General features: G+C 41.4%; 1 protein-coding gene and 1 non-coding gene across 9 annotated transcripts in view; both read right to left on the bottom strand.

The window, feature by feature from the left end:
• The window catches only part of CADPS2 (calcium dependent secretion activator 2), a 630,383-nt gene that overhangs the window by 370,209 nt on the left and 238,532 nt on the right, over nucleotides 1–21,642 (bottom strand). For 7 of the 8 annotated variants that reach the window (XM_059725932.1, XM_059725931.1, XM_059725930.1 and 4 more), the window contains one exon: nucleotides 16,253–16,585. In XM_059725932.1, the coding sequence (XP_059581915.1) occupies nucleotides 16,253–16,585 (333 nt within the window). Of the gene's footprint in view, nucleotides 1–16,252; nucleotides 16,586–17,093; nucleotides 17,118–21,642 lie in introns of those variants that run through there. The other variant, XM_059725934.1, reaches the window with a different exon arrangement.
• TRNAT-UGU (transfer RNA threonine (anticodon UGU)) lies at nucleotides 10,229–10,300 on the bottom strand. Its single transcript has one exon. It is a non-coding gene; the product is annotated as a tRNA-Thr (tRNA).

The following is a 21,642-nucleotide window of genomic DNA, read 5'->3' as shown; positions in this document are numbered from 1 at the left end:
GGTGACATACCTTTCAATTCTTAGCACCTTATTTTTTGTATAAGGGTTACAGACCTAGATCTACTTTAAATTGGGCTGAAACCCATCCATTTTTCTAGCTAGATTGCAGACTGAATCACTCAAGTGTTAATAATCCTCTTACGCCTTGCCATAACTCACTTTGACAGACAGACAATTGATGCAAAAATAAATGGGAAAGAACCAAAGAACAACTTATCACAAATATCCATAGGGCATGTTCTCAGATATTCAGGAGGGGATGGAGTGCAAAAAAATGAGGACAGTCATGCTAGTAGAGATCTGCCTGGGGGAGGCTCACGCTAGGGCTAGACTAACTCAGGTGCTGAAAGTGCAGGCTAACAAGTGAAGTGCAGACTAACACATACTCAAACCCAGAAATCATTCCTGGTCCATCTCTCCTCTATTCACAACAACCTCTCACCTAAGAGTTGGTGCTTTCAGCCCAGGCTGTATAGCTCAGCTGAAGATGTAGGTTACAGCCTTAGTTCTACTTTTCCTTTCACAATTCATAGGGAAAGAACCACAGCTTACTTCAGTACAAAATATGGAGGAGGAAATATGTTTCCTGAAGTCCTAGGACATAGTTACACTGAAAAATGCACTGCTATGTAGAGATACCTAAACTAGCTATAAATGAGCTGGCTCAGGTAGAAGAAGCAACATAGCAGAACTCAGCCCAGGCTAATCTATGCTGGAAAGTACATTAATATCCTGGTTGAAAAGCACAGCCATAAACACTCATGGGATGCAGTACCAGTGAAGATACTATAATTTGGCTAGGGCCTTGCACTGCAGTATAGTTTCTTTCTTCTGGCTGGTAATCTTATCACTGCAATAAAAATGTACCATAGAAGTTCCTATCCTCTTGCTTTTATTTTTTGATTTCAAGATATGCACAGTATGTCCAACATAACATCACTTTGTTTGTCCATTAAAAGAAATAATTTGTATCATTATGTGGAATGAGGAGTGGTGTGTCTGGGAAGGAAGGCTGCAGCAAAATTTTCACATTATCTAAAAGTAAGTTGGTTTTGTTTGCTCCTGTTCTGAAAGAATAGAAGAAACCATAGAGGTTTTAAAGACTTAAAGTTTACAAGGAAACTTGAGAAGAAAATAAAAATCTAAATCAACCAATAAGATGTCTAGCTGTACAAGCTATTCCATTACTGCAAGTCAGTGTTAGAAGTACGTGAAAGGGATGAATTTTAAGTTATACTTCATTGTAAAGTCTGCATTGTTCAATGATAACCTACAAAGTACCCTCTTCTCCCTTGCAATTTTGCTGATATATTATGCATTCAGAACAAAATATAAGATCCCATCTTCCTATTTGTCCAATTCAAATACTAGGAAATGAAATTCCTTCCAACTCATAATGATTTCCATAAAATAGTATATTTTTAAAAATCCTATCTTACTTCTAAATGCCAACCTTCCAAGAGCATACTAAAAGGAAAAATATCTTGTTAGTTAATTCTTCTGAGTCTCAGTTTCTGCCAGCATAGACACATGCCTGGCATCTCCTCATAAACAGATCTGCCTAGATAGCAGCTACATAGAAACACCCACAGAACCACAGCAGAAGAGAAGGCATAAATCAGCCTCCTTTCAGGATAATAACTTAAGAATCCTTACTCACAATAATAAATCTTTATTCACAGTAATCCCACTGTACTGTGAAAAGCTTTTGAAAAACCTGTCACCCCACAGCAAACCATCCTCCCTAGTGAAGTACGCAGGCTTCACAGCTTTAAGTCAGCAGCCACTGTAAAGTTAAAGCTCCAGAAGCCACATTAAGAAATGGGCTTGCAGCTAGTAGAGGCAAAGCAGAGTAATTCTTGCTTGTTTGGGTTGAATAGCATCACAACATCTACTGAGCTTTCTGTCCTCTTTCACCAGTCTCCTGAGCTCATGTTGCTTTTCAAAAGTAGGGGTAGTATGGCTCAAATGAATAAACTAGAAGAAAACCAGAAAGAAGATGTTTTACTAATCCAAAGGACAGTGGTTGTAGTATGCCATCTCATCTCAGTTGGACAGGAAAAAAACCCAAACAAACTGGAAATGGGCTGGGCAGAAGGACAAGGGGAAGTCTAGATAGCTACAGGTACCAATATGAATGTTTCTGCTTGTCTGTACTTCTATTTAGGCAATATATGAAATACACTTACTAACACCGCCTGCCCATCAGTAAGTTTGGAGCTCAGGTTTAGGAAAAAAGTTTGGTTGCTTCTCCCCAGAGGTACTAAAATATTAAGATCCGAAATGTCAAATGCCCTTATTTGAACATCTCTCATATATCTTAGTTAGGGATTGAAGGAGTTAAAAACAGGGGGGGAAGATACCTATATAATATTCTTCTAAAAAAAACAAAGTGCCAAAATTATGCAAACCATAAAGGACTAAAGTTTCTAGTTGCTGTTAGCATCAGATATTAAAAATTATGATCTGACCTGTCCAAACCATGAGACTGTAAAGAAACAAGCAAGATTTATACACTCTGGCTTTTTGAGAATTAAAAGGAAGGAGGAGGGGGAGTGTGTTTGTTTTTGTTTTGTTTTGGATTTTTAAAGCTTTTACCCTGCAGCCTTTAGGGTTAGAATCTGTAAGATCTTCTGTAACATTCTTATACAATCACCTTAGTACAAGAGTGACCAACCATCCTTAATTTTCCAAGGCAATCCTGAATTGTGGAGCGGTGTCCTTCCATTCCCTGTACCCTCTCTAAAACAGTATATGTCCATTTGAACCTGGTTCCAGATTGGTGCTGGGCAATACTCTGCCACAACAATGGCCTGATGCTGTGTTCATGTGGTGCTACATCCAAACCAACTCTGCCTTTTACCTGCACTATTCTATTTCTAGCTCAAGAGAAGTAGAGATAAAAATGAACACCTCCCCCAAACAGGAAGCAGAATAGCCATGTTCACATAGTGCTGTACTCACAGTATTTAGCTCTGTTTTTCATTGCAACCCACAACTAAGATGGTTACAGTAACCAAAATAGGGAGGTACTGTAGACTACTGGCAATTTCAGAGGTCTGTAGAGCATCTGGAACCATACCTTGGATTTTACTCCCCAAAGATTGGTCACTTTGCAGGAAGTTCTGTATTTTTCACCAATAAATTAGTTGTACAATTTAAGCTGGCTATACTGCAATGACAGCTACCACCATCTGATTACTGCCAAGTGGCTTTAGTTACAAAAGAGACTACAAACCAGAAGGCTAGCTTCAGAAGAACATTACATTCTCAAAATATTGTGCACAATCTTTTCTCTCACTAAGTATTAATAACAGATTTTATTTCCTTTGGAATGTTGGAGGCAAAAATAATCTATGCAATTAGGGCAATAGATGTTAACGAATGTTGCATTCAGTAAGCAAAAGCACCTCAAGTATCATAACACCAGGGAGCAGCTCCTCAATGCTAGGCTTCCTGGGGTGCCTTTTAAACTTGTTGGTGCATGGGGAGTGTCGTTTTGGGGAGCTGCTCTCTAATACTGGGGACTAGGGCTGTGCGAAACAGGCAGTATTCGATTTGGTTTTGGCCCAAACTGGGGACAGTGATTCGATTAGTTGATTCGGATCACTGTCCCAATTCACTTCGGCCGAATCCAAATCTGAAGATTCGATGCTCCATAGACACAGCTTTAAATATTTTTTCTACATACCTCGAGGTACCAGGTGTGGCTTGTGAATGCTGTGATGGTGGGGCAGATGGAGTCTCCCAGAGTGCTTGGCAGCAAACCCAGAAGTGGACTGGAAGCACTTCTGGTCCACTTCTGGGTCTGCTGGGGAGCGTGCCAGACTCCCCCCCCTCCCCCCCCGGCTTGGTGATTGGCCGCAGGGGGACCCCAGGTGCCCCCCCAGACCCAGGAGGCACCAGTCATTGAACTGGGGAGGCACAAGGGGGCCATCCAGCGCACTCCCCGGAGGACTCAGAAATGGACTGGAAGTGCTTCTGGTTCACTCCCAGGTCTGCTGCTGAGCACACTGGGGACCCACCCCCGTGCTCCTGTGGGATGCTCCATCTGCCCCACCATCGCAGCATTCATGAGCTGCTGAGTACCTTGAGGTACGTAGAAAAAACATTTAAAGCTGTGTCTATGTCCGAATTGTTACATCTTTCCAAATCTCTCCAATTTGCAGGGTTCTGATTTGATTCTGAGAGGTTAAAGGGTCTCCTGATTTGATTCAGATTCAACCACTGAATTGAAATCAGCAACCAAAGCTTCGCACAGCCCTACTGTGTACCCCTCAAACACAGCCTTTGAAGTACTGCTCTGGTAACTCCATTGCTGTTGCTCTGGCTATCAAGGAGCCAGCTGCTCTCTCTTTTCCTTGGGGGGAAGGAGGTAGGGTGTGTGGAAGAGGGAAGAGCATACATGCCACATGTTCAGATTAATGTGCGATACAAACTACCCACATAGATGTTCCACATTTAATGGGTAGCATCTTTGCAGTTGTTTTGCCACACAACAAATTGCTTGCACATGTGACATATTACAATTTATTGTGCGATAAATGTAATGTCTCCCAGGGCCCCTAGAAACCTTTTCTCCCTTAGGATTTTCTTCATATGGAATAGTAGTGTCTATCAGTAAGAACATTCCATATCACCTACTGCTTTACTCACCTTAAGAGTGTTGTGAGATCAGAAAAGTGAATAGGACTGCAAGGAGAAGTCCACAGCATAGGACACAATCCTTCAGAAACATTTCTGAGAGGTTAATTAAATAGTGGTGCCGATGGAGTAGCCTTGACTCACAAAAGATTTTGTTCTGGATAGTGGCTCTTCTCTGAGAAATTGAGTAAAACTGAAGAGGAAAATGTTTATCCTTTCATATCAGAAAGTCCCCCTTTCTTGTAACAAGGTCCACAGATTAGTTACAATGTATACATCAACCTACTTGCAGCTGGGGCAAAACTAGACCTGTCAGGCATTGGCAACGGGGAACTGCATGCTTCCTAAAGCTCCCCCCAGCTGACAGCTTCCATGACTATGATCTTTCAAATCCACTCTCCTATATTAGAGATTGTGTTAAATATACTCTGAAAGAGAAAAACAACATTTTTTTCTTACAAGGTAGATAATGCCTATATGCCAACAAACCCAATTCCTTGAGGTCAGTTTCCATCTCTTTTCGGTCTCCAGGGGACACACATCTGAGGACTTTATTTAAAAAAAAAAAAAAAAAAAAAGGCATTTTATTCATACTAAGGTCCACAGACTTGTTACAGTGGGGTTTTCATAACTGTGTCCCTTCAGCGTAGGAAAATCTTTTTCCTTTAAGTATGGCCATTCAAAATGACGTAGCTTGTAATATTATACATTATTAATGGCTATGTGGCTGTATAGTAGATCACAATACAGAAGACATGCCTACTCTATTCTGAAACTGTTACTAAACCTAAGGACAGGACATAGATGCTTAACTGTAAGAGAAATAGCTCTTACATTTGTTAGATAACAAATGCTATGAGACCTGAGCAGACTACATGAATTAAAAATCTGATTGGCTATACCAGCCGTGGAAAAACTGTGTGTACAATGTACAATTGGAATTAGATGATTTCTGCTAACAGGTGAGATACAATGACATACGGAGAAGATACCTGAAATTAGTGGATGTGAACTCTGGATCATTAAAGCAAGATTTCTTAGGAGATCAAAATTCCCAAACAAGCTATAGCAGGAATGAGATTATTTGTTTCTGACTTACCTCTGCCTCTCCTGTTAACATTCTTCTAGGCTGAGACCTTGTACCAAACTGTATTCATCATCAGCTCAGGCTTAAGTGGAGGCAGAGAAAATGGAGGAAACTTCAGGAACCATTTCCTTACTGCCCATGATGGACAAGTCTAGCTTACTGCCAAGACGCAAAAGCATGCTGAAGTACCATAGTAACAGGTACGTGGACCATACATAACATGAATATGGAAATACCTAGGTTAATATAGACATGATGGACTGCATTCTCTAATCTTCCAAGTTCACTGCATACTGCACAGCACAGAAGCAGCTGCCCACATAAGCCCCAGAATAATTGAAGAAGATGGCATAGTAGGAAGAAGGTGAAACACAGCCTTCTAGCACAAGTTCCATTCAAGTTCTGAGTCGACCCCTGTGACTTGCACTCCACTGTGCCATGGTTGAGGATCAAGAGTATGAAGTCTCCAATATGCCCAACCTCCAACCTGATGTGGCGGAGACAACCAGAGACAAACATATGCTGTGTGTATTCAACCAAATTATGAGATAACATAGCAAGCCATTCAGAGTGAAAAGAAACAAGGTGAAGCAAACAAAGTGACTCGGCTACCATAGAAAACTTTCAATGCTATGTATGCTAACATAATTGTAATTGCAGATTATTTTGGATTCTATAGTGAGTTTTAAACCAAGATTTGTTTTTAATAAATTCACAGTATAAGCCAAATTCTGCAGTCTTTCCTCAAGCAAATTTCCCATTGTATTTATTGAGTTTTGTATGCTTGTTAAGTACAGGACTTGTCCCAGTGTTCTTTCAGGAACAGAATAAATTGGCACCTGGCAAGCCAAAAGTATTATAAAAAGTCATAAATCTTAAGAACAAAAAAATAATTTGGGGTGCTATCATTCAAGATATAAAAGTTATCCATGAAAAACCTCTCCTTCCTGTCTGAATAAAATATTTGGATGTATATATAAAGACCTTTTGTTATAGACATAGAGCATAACAGTGGAGTAACATGTATAGAAATATGTATATTATGATACACACTGGACATATAATGGCAATATATATGCAGCTGTAACATGGATTTTTTCACAGTCAGGTGGGTGGAAAACTGGCTTCTGGGATGAACCCAGAGAGTAGTGGTGGATGGGTCAGTTTCTAACTGGAGAGATGTGGGCAGTGGTGTCCCCCAAGACTCTGTCCTTGAACCAGTGCTGTTTAATATCTTCATCCATGATTTGGGTAAGGATGTAGAAAGCACTCTGTCCAAACTCACAGATGACACCAAACTATGGGGTATAGTAACCACACTAGAGGGTAGAGAGTGAATTCAGGCAGATTTGGATAGACTGGGAAGTGGGTGAATCAGAATAAGATGTAATTTAACAAAGATAAGTGCAGAGTGCTGCACCTGGGGAAAAGGAATCACTAAACACACCTACAGACTGGGAAGTACCATTCTAAATAGCATAGCAGTGGAAAGGGATCTCCAAGTCATAGCTGACACAAAAATGAACACGAGTCACCGATGTGATGAGGTAATGAGTAAGGCTAACTGCACTCTTTCTTGCATTAGTAGGAGCGTCATGAGCTTGTCTAGGGAGGCGATAGTTTCCATCTGTGTAGCACTGGTGAGGCCATAGCTGGAGTACTGCATGCAGTTTTGGGAGGTTTGTGGATAACTTGGAAAGGGTTCAGAGGAGGGCTGCACGTATGGTTGTGGGCCTGCAGGTAAGACCCTATGAAGACAGATTGAGGGACCTGAATCTCTTCAGCCTCCACAAAAGAAGGCTGAGAGGTGATCTTGTGGCTGCCTACAAACTCATCGGGGGGGGGGGGGAGGGTCAGCAGGGAATAGGGGATACTCTGTTTACCAGGGCACCCCTCGGGGTTACTAGAAACAACAGCCATAAACTGAAGGAGAGTAGATTTAGAGTGGACATCAGGAAGAAATTCTTTACTGTGAGGGTTGCCAAAAAATGGAATACGCTTCCAAGGGAGGTGGTCTTTCCCCTACCTTGGAGGTGTTCAAAAGGAGATTAGACAAACACCTGGCTGGGGTTACTTGAGCCCAGCGCTCTTTCCTGCCCAGAGCAGGGAGTCTGACTCGATTATCTAATAGGTCCCTTCCGACCCTAGAAATCTATTGGTCCTGGGGCTGGGCTTGCACTGGGGCCAGTTCCAGACCATGGTGTGATCCTAGCCTCAGGACCAACAATCAGTCAGCTCCAGCCACATGCTAAATTTAAGGCACCAAACAAACCAGATAAAAGCGTTCTACATTAAAATTAAGATCTGGATATCAAACTAAGGGGAACCCTTTACACTGATGTAAATTACCCACCAGAATTCCAAGTGCAGAGATGTGCACCTCTTTGGGATAGCCATTTCAAATGCCTCACACCTAGACAGCAAAGAAGCAGGTAATAGTCTGTTTGCACTGAGCAAAAAGGCTAGTCCATAAAGCCGACATTTGACACACCTATGTAAGTTACACTAGTGTAGTTTTATCCCTGATGTTTGCCAGAATAATCCTCATGAGCTTTGATATGTTGTTTTAGCGGTAGAATCTTATGTCACCTGCCTGTCCCTTGATTACACCAGTGTAAAGCCTGATTACACCTGGACAATTGTATCATCTGTCCAAGCCCTACAAACAACCATATTCATAGATTTACAGATTCTAGGGTCAGAAAGGATCTCAACAGATCATCAATTCTGACCCCCTGCCTAGGCAGGAAAGAGTGCTGGGGTTAGATGACCCAGGCCAGGTGCTCGTCCAGCCTTCTCTTAAAGACCCCCAAGGTAGGGGAAATCACCACCTCCCTTGGAAACCCATTCCAAATTTTGGCCACCCTTACCTTGAAGAAGTTTTTCCTGATATTTAGCCTAAATCTCCTCTCTGTCTGTTTGTGACCATTGTTCCTTATTACCCCAAGAGGTGCCCTGTGAACAGAGCATCTCTAATCCCTTGCTGCGTCTCCCTAATGAATTTGTAGGTGGCCACAAGATCACCTCTCAGCCTTCTCTTGTGGAGGCTGAAGAGGTCCAGGTCCCTCAGTCTCTCCTCATAAGGCTTGTCCTGTAAGCCCCTAACCACACAAGTGGCCCTCCTCTGGACCCTCTTGAGTCTATCAACATCCTTCTTGAAGTATGGTGCCCAAAACTGGATGCAGTACTCCATCTGCACTCTGACCAATGCCACAAAGAGGGGAAGTATCACCTCCTTGGATCTATTTGCCATGCATCTGCTGATGCATGATAAAGTGCAGTTAGCTTTGCTGATGATTTCATCACACTGATGACTAACATTCATCCTGGAGTCCACTATGACTCAGATCCCTTTCTGCTTCCGTGCTGCTAAGAGGGTCACTTCCGAGCCAGTAAACGTGCTGGATATTTTTGCACCCTAGATGCAGCACTCTGCACTTGTCCTTGTTGTACTACATCCTATTGTGTATTGCCCACTTTTCCAACCTGTCCAGGTCTGCCTGCAATTGTTCTGTACCCTCTGGAGCGTGCACTTCACACCACAATTTACTATCATCTGCAAACTTGGACAGAGTACACCACACACCCACATCCAAGTCACTGATGAAGATACTGAAGAGTACAGGTACAAAGACTGAACCCTGCAGGACCCCAGTACCCACATTCTTCCCGGTCGATATAGACCTGTCAACTGCCACTCTCTGGGTGCAACACTAAGCCAATTTGCCATCCACCAGACGGTGTAAATATCGTGTAAACATCTATGTCACAGCCTCTTAATTTATTTATGAGAACAGGATGAGATACTGTATCGAAGGCCTTGCTAAAATCCAAGAAAACGACATCCACCTCTACTCCTGTGTCTAAGCATTATGTGACCCTGTCATAAAATGAAACCAGATTTGTTAGGCGTGATCTACCTGCTCCAAATCCATTTCCCTGCTGTATTATTTTTCCCATTGGACTCTCACAGATATGATCCTTCATAATCTTTTCAAAGACCTTTCCAGGGATGGAGGTGAGACTGACTGGCCTATAATTACTTAGATCCTCCTTCCTCCCCTTCTTGAAAATAGGGACCACGCTGACCCTTTTCCGGTCCTCCAGGACCTGACCCGAGTGCCATGAACGCTCAAGCAGCTGTGCCAGTGGTTCTGCTATGACTGGCCAATTCCGTCAGTACCCTTGGATGCAGCTCATCTGGGCCTGCTGACTTGAACACATCTAGTCCATCCAAGTGACTCTGCACCAAGTCAACGTTGACGGTTGGTAGGCTGGTGTCCTTCTGATGCCCATCTAAGAACCCATTAGGAGACTTATCTTGAGCCCTGCTCAGGAACACTGGGGCAAAAAACTTATTGAATAGCTCAGCCTTCTTCCCCCTCTCTCTTACCAATTGTTCCTCCTTGTTCAGTAGGGGTCATATGCTGCCCTGCTTCTTCCTTTTACTCCCTACATACCTAAAAAAAAAAAATACTTTTTGTTGCCTTTAAAAGATGGAGGTGCTGGGGATTGAACCCAAGACCTCATACATACAAAGCATGCACTCTACCACTAAGCTACATCCCCTTTCAGAAAACTTTTTATAAAGAATCTTGTCCTCTGCACTGAACCATGATCTGCCTGATATTAATAATCTGGTTCTTGATAAAGCCATTAATAATACTCTAAGTTTAGACTTGTGGTGATCACATGTGTAACAAAGTTATTTCCTACATCAGGCAACAGTTATAAAAGTGTCAAGATTCAGTACTATGTGGTTTATAAACCAAACTATCAAAGATACCTTCAGAGCATATTGTAGCCAGACACCTTAGGAAAAAAATCAAGGATATCTATGAGGTTCCACACAACCAGCAACTGTTTCTCCATCCAAGCAATAATGCAAAGCCCCAGGTAAGATGCATGTAAATATGTTTACTGAAAATGAGTTGTCACCAGTCAGGATACATCACAAATCAAAACCTGCAGCCACAAAAAAGTATGCATATACAACATGAGAAGCAGAGATCAGGCCTCAATTTTGTTATTGTATGGACTGCTGATGATAACTGAGTAGATCTTGGCATTGTGGCAGTCTTAAGATTGGAAAACTTAAAACTTTCCATAGCATTTACCATACAAAAGAATTTCCAATTTCACTAATGTACACATCATGCTGAAGTTCACCAGTCATGAAAAACCTCAGCTTTTTTCAGTGTTTCTTGTCCTAACAAGTTACAACGAAGCCTTGTTCTTTACAAGAATGGATAAAAACTTCATTAAAGGGGGGGGAATGTATGTAGTGATGTCACAGGTACACAACTAAATCTAACAAACAATACGTCTGTTGTCAAGGATGAAAGTCTTTCAAAGAATGAATAACATATTGCTTCTCTTTCTGACCATGCCAGAGACATTGCAACTCTTAGTACCTTGTTTACTCACATACTGCACCCATTCTCACAAAACCAGCCCTCCAAACAAATGGAGTGCGTGTTTAGTGGGGAAGCTGATTTTCTTCACTGGAATAGAAGAATGGAAAAGCTGTGCTGTAATGGTCATTACTTCTCTCTGGACCAGCAAGCAAGAGGGGTAAATGTCTAGTTTTAACCCACTCCCAGCTGCTGCCAAGTTAGAGAAGTTGTTGTAAATTCAGCAGTGCCTATGAAAAGGTTAACTCTCTAGCTTTTTCCTGAATCATCCAGTGAGCTTGTGGATGGGAAATAAGTTGCTGCTTACAGACAGCTCTCTCAGCCATGACTCTGGAAAAATCTCTGCCCCCCTCCCCAACATCCTGCCTTCCAAAAACAAGATGCAGGTCTTATCTGGGGGACAGGGAGAGGAGGGAAAGGGATGTGGGACAATATAGTACTAGGAGGGTAGTGCCATTTAGCCAAGACCAGAACTGTCAAAAGCATTCAGTACAGCTTGAGTGATATGGGTATACTCAGCAAGCAACCCTACAAAATAATTCCTAGCAGAAACCCTCTCAAAAATGGAATTGCTCCCAAATTCAGTCATGCAAATGAAGATTGGCAGCCCATATGGACAACTGTCCCTGGAGTGCTTGTCAAATGCAGTTGCAAAAAAGGATATATAAAAAAATTGTGCAAGTGTCTAAAGGTTAGTCTATCATGTATCAGTGGATCTTCCTGAGGTAGCAATGGCAACTATGTATTTAGTTGACAAATAAATTGGCATATGCAGCCTGAAAAACATCCAAAAGCCATATAAGACCAATTGTGACAACCTCATGACATCAACTTCATTCCCATGATTGACCCCACTATGTTTAGATTGGCTAAAGGACTGGAAATACATAAGTTTTATATTTCAGGATACAAAAAACATGAACAAACAAACCCAATGCCCCTCCCTTAACCTCCCCCCCCCAAAAAAAAACCCCCCCAAACCCCCAGCATAAGCTGAGAGATGAAAAACATATATGCATAAGATAATTTTTATTTTATTTATGGTCAATTCAATTATTTGGAAAGGCATCTGAATCAAGTTGCTCTTAAAAGATAAAACCTCATCTAGAAATTCAATTTCTATACACAGCAAACAAAAAAAATCCATGCTGATATCACAGGGCATCATTCCAAAATGGTTCCAACTCTTAGATGTAGATTTCATGCCCAATTTGTTACCATGCTCATCAAACCCATAGCTTGCCAGAAAACCTTTCCACTAGTTACTCCACATACTGCTAGGAAAGGTGATGGTGCAACATGCTTAACACCCAGACCATCGTTTTCCTCATGGTTCCCACGAGTCCCCCACTGCCGTAAATTGTACCCTCATAGATACAGAGGAGCAGCAGCAGCAGCTCTGGGAAAGCTAACTGCACCTAAAGCAGGAAGAGAAGTAAGCTTTTTTTTTTTTTCAGCAGAGAAAGGGCATACAAAGCTTCCAGGCAACCAGTGTATACCTGCTAAGTAATTGCAGCAAGGCAAAGAAATAGAAAGAGTGCAAGAGGTCTGCAAGAGAGGCAGCAAAGAACAAACTCCAGGCAACACCACCAACTGTTACGCAGAAACATGGTCTTGCAGTAATACTATCTTGCAGAGATGCTTTCTATAATCTGGCATTACCAAAATGGCTAGAAGTATTAAAAGAAGAGAAAAGGGTAGAAAGCTCTACATAATTGTAATGGTAAAGATTTGCTGGGCTGTACGAGTGATGGCTTTTAACACTGGGTGAATACAATCTCTCAGGTTTTCATTTCGGAATCTTAGTCTCCATCAGAAGCACAAACCAGAAGCTGACTCATCAAAACCCCTACCATCAATACAATTTTACCATCTGTTTGGTCTTTCACTTATCTCCTTGCTCCCAGATAGCATTGATTATCACTAACTGTGAGCCATTAGCTTTAGGAAAAAGGGAAATAAAACACATATCCATATGTGTGTTCAAATGCTTGCCTTCTAGGGTACTGGCTGAAACATAATTCTGACTTTGCTTTGATTTTTCAATTTACCTTGCTGTTCCCTTTCTATGAATAGCCTGAAAATAAAGATAAGTAAAATATAAGAAATAAATCAAAATACTTTTATAGGTATACTAGAATGACTGTGTTTCCTCTGTCAAAAACATCATTACAAGACAGACTGATGCCTGCAGTACACTTACTTAGAAAGACCAGATTGATGGTATTAGCCTATGGACTAGTCCTCCATAGGTAGAACAGGAGAACTAAATAGCTGGAACTGGGCTACACAAAATACTATTACTGCTTTGAGTGTCAGTGTTCCTGTTCCCATCCCCACATTGCTGTTTTAGTTTTTAACTCACAAGATGGAAAAAAAAAAATCCCACAACCCAAAATACTACTGGGACTGCGCACTGAAGTGAATCACTAGATGATATATAGTTGCTTTGTGGATTATGCACAAAAGAATAAATGGAGAACTCCTGGACTAGACAGCCTAATAGGTTCCATCTAACATATGTCATCACTAACACAATTCCTAAATTTAATTAAAAATGTTTTGAAGCACAACAAAATTATTAGGATGGAAACCAGTTCCAGATTTTAGCAACCAAAACCCATTCTTCTTTTCATTTTCTAGGTTTCTATTAACAAATTCACTCATGTTATTGGCAACGTAAAATGAGGTGGGCAAATCCATGCCATGGCAGCAGAAGCAGTTCTACTTCATTGCTGTTGCAACAGCACCCAGATGCACAGACCCTGTGGTGCTGCCATAGCAGCAGTAACTGGTATGGCTAGACTATGTTGTGGCAGCAGGTAAGACTCCCAGAGCAGTCCTTGGAGCAGAATGTAAAACTTCTCCTGCCCTGACCCTACTCCTCACTCCCAGTCTCACACCTCCTCCCCCTGCTCATTATGCTTCTTGAAAATGTTCCCATTTACTTCAATTGAGTTACGCTTGTTGCAAATCTACCCTGCCTTCTGCCTGACTTCAGACTAACATCAAACACTACCTCACTTTAATGTATCTGACAGCAAAACCAGCTACCTGCAAAATGCAGGAGCTAGAAAAAAAGAAAAGGGATAGAAAAAAAAAGTAGAAAATGTGGCTTTAGTGTTCTTGAGAGGTTCCTTGCAGCATTTCAACAACAATTATGGATAGTTTTTATATTTCTAGAAAGAAGGAGTTGATTTTCCAACATTTTAGATTTAAAAACCACCAAAAAACCCTCACCATCTTCTGCTAGACATTGCATTACTTTGGGGTCTTTATACTACCTGTACGCACCAAGAAATTATTACCACCACACCTCCTTGTGGGTATGTGGAAGGAGGAAGGGGGAGACAGCATAAAACAAGTAGTGAAAATTTGCAAGCTCTTTTCATTTAAATTCCTGTTTAGTGATAAATCATCCTTAAACAGTTTACCAACAGAATAAATAGAAGAAGTTTTCATTATATAGCTGAGATTACAATCATTAGGCTTTTCTATCACCAAGGGTAAAACTAAGTGTGAGGACTATTAAACAGTGTAAATGTTTCAACTATAAGAACAATTTTGTGGAATAATTTTAAGCCAATCTACTGTGTAAATATAACAGTCAATAATTCTCAACTTTTCTCATTTTCTCCCATGCTGCTTTGGTCTAAATATATTCATTGCGTTTCAACATAAAATATGGAAGAGTCTCAAGCATTGTCTAGTGTACAGTATGATACAAAGGCCTGTAATTAGGGAGAGATCTGGAGTTTTTTTCCAGCCTCACTTCCAACCTGCTATATGATTTTAAACAAGTACATGAGGGGGGAAGGGAGAAACCAAAATCAACCCCCCACCCTGAATAATCATAACCAGTGTATAGTGACTTTGTGAACTTCATTAATTCATTAACAAGGAACTGCTTGGAGATTAATAGGTAGAAGGCCTCTAGTAGTGTTTACAAAAAAACCTGGCCACTCTTGAAATTATGGAACAGTTTAATCTGGGTTTGTGTAATAAAGTAACTCACACATTGTGTTAAACAGAGTGGTGTAAATAAAGAGCTTGTGAAGTACTTGGCCTATATAATGAAGCATAACATGGCAAAAAATGGGTAGAAAATTCATATGGAAAATTAGATAATAAGATGCCTTCTAATGAATTCATTTTTATTAGGCAATCTGATCATTTATAATAAAGAAATAATTTGGACAAAGTATTAATACAATTACCATCTACCTAAAAATAATAATAATTAAAACTAAATAACACCTGATTCACCATCCTATCATTGTTAAGACAAACTTGGACAGGTAAATAAGTAAATTCATTTACTGTGGTGTTGGTTAAGAGATCTGCTCTCCTTTAAGAGACAATGGAATTAATTATATGATCTCTGTGATGTTTTGGAAAAGTATAGTAAGGGTATAGATAGATGCAAGAATAACAATTTAGATGAGTAACATTTTATGAAGATACAACATTTATATTAGTGGTAGGTCATGTAATCACTTCAAACCAAATCCTAGATCCTTGCTCAATGCAATTAAACTGGATTTGCTCCAATTCTTTTAATGATTTGGGGGGAATCATCCTTTCCCCATGAATAGAAAGGGAAAGCACCTGCTAAGTCAGCTCAAGGGGGATATCAGAAACTAAACCCATCAAATTCCGCTACAGAAGAGTTCTCATAATTGGATCAACACAATTGCATCCCCATTCACTATGCTCTTAGTCCTACTAAGTCCTCAACTTCTCTTACCTTTGGCACTGTTAAAGAGAGGCAGTTATTATTACATATAGATCATATGTTTTACAACAATCTTCCAAATCACTGCAGCAGCAGTGTTGTAAAATGTCTCAATACATTTTAGAATAATTAATATTGACTATTAAGAGTTTATTTAAAAATGAAAAGAAGCCATTTAGGAACAGTCTTCCACAGTCAACATAGGTGCAGATTATTCTTGTGAGAGCTCTGCAGGCAGTAGCTACCACCTAAAACCACATAATGTTGCTAGATTTAAGGTTTCTGCACTAGCTGAGGGTATGGAGGCAATATTTGGTGTGGTGGGAGAAACCACTTTGAATACTACAGAACTGAGAGAGACCAATTACTTACTTGGCAGGCATTATAAATCAACTGGTGATCCAATTTTTTGATCCCTAGAATCTGTTGAAACATTTCATAAAGCTGTTCCTTGCTCAGAATAAGTTCCGATACAGCACTTAATGCCATTCTATTCGGCTGTTTGCAAAAGTCCTCTTCTCCCCTGTATATGGCATCGTATTTGGCTAGCCAAGAACTTAACACTGTCTCCTTGCTTAATCCATCAATCTCTGGCAAACTTCGGACCCTCTTTTCTATGTTTTTCTTAAAAACATCTCTAAAGTCATTTGCAGAGCATCCTCCACTGTGAACCATTCGGGCAACTCGGTCACTCTTGAGAAAAACCTTTTGAAACAAAACAAAAACAAAAAATAAAAGTTAGGTGCACATATAAAAACTAACCAAACTAGTGTACTGGAGTTGCATATAAGTATTGTGCAATAATAAAAAAAAAAAAAAAAAGAAGAGAGTCATAATATAAAACGATAAGCACCAAAGATGTTAAACTTTTCTTTTACATAAATGTATATTCAACAGCTTTTTTTTTTTTTTATAGGTTCCAAGTGGCTCTTATTATTTAAGAAGCAAACAAAACAAAAGAATCCCCACCTCTACACAGAAATATCACAGCTAAGTATAACAATTTTGAATGAAAAATTATTTGTTTTTTCTCCGAGGCTTTTCTCAACCATTCTTCAAGGAGATCCAAAACACCTTGGAAATATTCCCAATGTCCAGAACGTATGGGTATTCCAAATGGAACAAAATAAACAAAATCTATTCCTCCTGAAGACAGAACAAACAGACTTTTTAAGCTCTACTACTATTTTAAAAAACATCAGTAGGAACCTACCAAATTCATGCCGAGAGTGGGTTGTGCAGCAGCTCATTTAAATCTTGAAGGTTCCCCTGTGTGCTCCCCGCACTGCTGATTAGTGGAAGGGCCCCGCTGCTCACTCCTGATCAGCAGGGAGGCAAAAACCACAGTTTTAAATATAGTGCCATTTTTGCCACTTACCACTAATTGGCAGCTCCAGTCTATTGCTGACAGGCAAAAACAGCACCATATTTAAAACCATGGTTTTTGCCTCCCTGCTGATCAGCAGTGGAAGGGGGTAAGGGGCACGTGCAGCAGAGCTCGCCCTGGCAGTGAGGTCTGTGGCTGCCCCTGTGCCTACCCGGGACAGCCCATGCCATGCTCCAGCCTGTGCCCACTGGCCTGACCCTGGCCAGCATTCACATCTTCCAGCAGGGCTGCTTCCAGTGAGGCTGCAGCCACCCAGATGCTGCTCTGCTCCCCTTGCCTCCAGTAGTGGCTCCTCCTCCTGCCATGCTGCTCCAGGCCAGGAGGAAGCTTCCACCAGGCAGCTCCTGCCCCAGTGCACGGAGCTCTGGCTCCAGCTTCCAGCTGCCTTCCACCCACTTACCCACCCAGTGTGATGAGCAGCCACCTCCAGGTGCAGGCTGAAGAATGGCACAGGCTGTCCCAGGCAGGGCTTGGCTCCATGTGAAGCACCACAGAGACAGCCACAGACCACACTGCCTGGGTGAGCTCTGCTGCATGAGCCCTCCCCCTACTCCTGATCAGTGGGGCGATGAAAACTGCAGTTTTAAATATGGTGCTGTTTTGCCAGTCAGCAACAGATAGCAGGGCTGCCAGGGCCCCTTGGCCAATCAGCAGCCAGCAGCAAAAATGGCACCATATTTAAAACTGTGGTTTTTGCCTCCCTGCTGATGAGGAGTGAGTAGCGAGCAATGAGGCCCTCAGTCCACAGCGAAACCTTCAAGATTAAAGGAGCTTCTGTGCAGCCCACTCCTGTCGTGAATTTGGTACATCAGTAAAGGAAAATGCAGCCCTCAGAAAAATCTGCAATAGTACACAGACACAACGAAGAGCTACAAACTGGAGGAGGCATTACAATAAGAGGTCCAAGGACTGGGAAAAACCTTGAAGAAACAGCAGTTGTACTGAAAGGATACTGTAATCAGGGCTAACAGTGAACAGCTAGTGGTTCCAGAAGAGATGCAAGTGGAGCTAATACAGTATAAACTAAAACACAAAAACAAGAACATTCTCTGTGGAAAAAGACAATGTATTAGAAGATAATAAAACAATAGAAACGTAAATGAAAACACAAAACTGTAATAACATCGTTTTTGTTATTTTTTCAGAATTTAAGTATTACTTCACCAAAAACAGTTTTCTAAACTCCCCCTCCCCAGTACGTGGGACATCCTTCATAGATTGATCCTTGAAGGTCCAATGACCTTCATATCCTTCAGATCTCTCTTGCTAATAACTAATGGATAGAGAAAAGTATTTAAGCATAGCATGTGGCAGGCAAACTGAGTTATGCTACGGCTCTTAGCCAGAGTCTAAGCCTTCCTGGAACTAAACAATAAAATTGTACTAAGTACCTTATAAAGCAGTGGAAAAAGCAAGTGCTGCAATTGGTACACTGGGTGAACCAGGTACAACAATTTCCCTATAAGATAAAAAAAACAAAAACTGAGTAGGACTGGAGTACCTTATCTAAAAAGATAAGGTATGAAACCTGTGGATTGAACAATTTGGGATGAGAAAAATTACAAAAGTAATGAACAAAGAAAGCTACGTGTTCATGCTGTAACTTTGGGGAGACAGGGACAACCATGGATTTTCTGCTTGAATAGCTGGAAAGCCAGAAACAAACATCCCACACACCCGGAGGAGGACCCAGGGCCCAGTACCCCCAAAAGTTGCTGCTGTAACATCTAAAGGAGCCACTTGCCAGATCATATGAGGAGGAGGAAACCTGTAATAGAGATTAGGGGTTACTATTAAAGTTCACTTGATATCAAATCAGACGAGGGGCCATGTCAATCCTTAGAGTCTCTGGCAAAAAGAATCTTATACATAGCTGGTAACATAGCTGATCATTAAGAAAAGTGTATAAACATATGTAATTGTGATTGCATTGCTCTTAACCACCTTTCAAACAGTTTGCCTTCTTATTCTGGAAGTTCTTTAAGAGATGAATAGTTTTTGTGTATTTGGAAAGTACATAGCACATTATGGGCACAATGAGAAAACAAATGACAAAGGCAACAATAAAGTACAGCTGTGATTAAAGATTCCATTTTCCTTCCATGAACAGGAGTATTAAACAAACAAATAGTATTATTGTGCATAGCATAAAAATACCCAAAACAAATTAAAAGAGAAAGCAAAAGTAAAAAATTAGTTCAATTTGTAAAGTTTTTCTGAACACCCAAAATAATCTGTATTGTCCTATAACTTTTAGATTACAAAAAAAGTCATGATTAAAGCTTGATTTGAAAAATATTTCTATTGGAAATAGAAAATATTTCTATATTTTAAAAAAATATAGAAAAATATTTCTATATTTTTAGCTAATTAAATATGTTCTCTAGTTTCACCTCTTATTTTGTAGACATTGATTTATCACAGGGTTTCTCCCAGTACACCCCTACTGCTGCTCTGGTTGCTGCTACAGCAGGGCTCTCTGGGCTCCCTCTCCCTTTGCTGGGTTTCTCTTCCTGCCCATGCCCCAAGAGGCAGGGCAGCAACAGCCTTCAATGCAGGGGGAGCCACTCACACAGTACAGTGTAGTCGGGGGGTACCCACTCGTGCAGTGCAGCAATATGGTGGAGAGAGTACCTACCCACTGTGTTGGAGGGAGCCTACAGCCAGGGAAGTAAGGCAGGGGGACCCTAGCCCCTACAGCATGCAACCTCCAGCTGCTAAGATTTGGACAACTGGTACAGCAAGTGAGGCTTTAGGAATCTAATGCTGGCATGATAAAAAGTAGCTCAAATGTCGCAAAACTGCCAAAAGATATAGACATCACTTAAAACCAAAACTCCAAGATATTGCAAATTTAGCCAATACCATTTGGAATAAATATATTCTGTTGTTTCCTTTGTGTAATCATTTACAATTAAAACAAATTCATTTTTACAGGATCATCAAAGAAAAGCAAATGTAGTAGTAAAGGGGAACTCATGCAGTCTTCACACCTGGCTCTCCTTTTATTTATTTATTCAATTTATATGCCGCTCTTACCAACAACAGCTCAGGGTGGCTTACAATAAGGGGAAAGAGCTCACAATAAGAGAACAGACTAACTTATAAAATAGGACAGTGACAAGAGAACAAAACAATTTGAAATGAAACTAGATGCCCTAAACATGATCTCAGCCTCAGTTTGCCAAACTTCTTCCCAAATAGGAAGATCTTACAGTACTCCTGAAAGATGTCCAGTTTCAGGCTCTGGCAAGCCTCAAGAGGCATTGAGTTGCAGAACCAAGAAGCAACAGCTAAGAACAACCTCCCCTATGCTTTTGCCAAGCAGACTTGGGGTACTAATGGTACTTGCTTGACTTTCAGGATTGTACTGGGCTCTCTTTGACGGCAACAGATTTTCCAGCCCAGTAATGCAAACCTTGTAAAATAGGTCCAGACCAAATGAACAGGTGACACACACATGCACGCACAGGCACAAAGTCAGTCATATGTATTAAAGTCTTCACATCACTGTTTATTTCCAGTACAGCAGATGCATCTAGTAAAAATGTAGAATATGCACGATACATGAAAGTCCTGACACTTCACTGTATCACTTCCTTCCTTTGTGCATATTGATTGAGACTGTGACAAGGAGGGACGTCAGGGTTGCCGTGCTCTCCCCTGCTGCCTCCTTTACCATGCCAAGCTGTCGGCTCGCACCCTCGTATTCTCACCTGCCACGACTTTGATTGTATATAAGGAGGCTGCCTTCCTTCTTCTTGGCCACGGTTGTCCTGTCACCTCTATTTCTTCTGCAGTAGTGTGTTTTCCGTACTCCTCAGCCTTATGGGCTATGCATGGCTCCTACCACCCCAATACCACGCCCCAAGCCTCGCAGATGTAATAGCCGTTGTTAGGCCTCTCTGTTCGCGCCCTCTCTGGCGCTCGGGCTTTCCAGTCCCATCTCTCTCTCTCTCTCTTTCTGTGCCCCTCTCTCCAGGGCCTTCTCAATAGTTGCCCCCCTTTCTGGGGCTCACCACGCCCACACTGGGGCTTCTCAACAATGCCCCCTTCTCTGAGGCTTCTCAACTGCCCCCCTCTGGGGCTGGGATCTATGTACCCCGTATGCAGCGCCCTCACTGACGCTGGGGTCCCCACACTATTGTGAGTCCCCTATGAGGCCTCCTCCATCCCCTAATAGCCTCTCCCAAACCACCAATGTAACCAATAACAAACACAAACAGTAACATAAACACCAGCCTCTTGGCTACCACATAAACATAAGCCACTAGCTATAACTATGCTCAGGCCTACCGGGTTCTCTACCCTACCACAGTGACCAACGCTGCTCTGGCATCCAGGCTTAGCTTCTCTTTTCTGGCAGGGAGCTCCT

Source organism: Alligator mississippiensis, chromosome 4, assembly GCF_030867095.1.
Source record: "Alligator mississippiensis isolate rAllMis1 chromosome 4, rAllMis1, whole genome shotgun sequence".
NCBI classification, from domain to species: Eukaryota; Metazoa; Chordata; order Crocodylia; family Alligatoridae; genus Alligator; species Alligator mississippiensis.
Note: the sequence above shows the minus strand (reverse complement) of the source record. Positions and strands in the feature narration are given on the sequence as shown.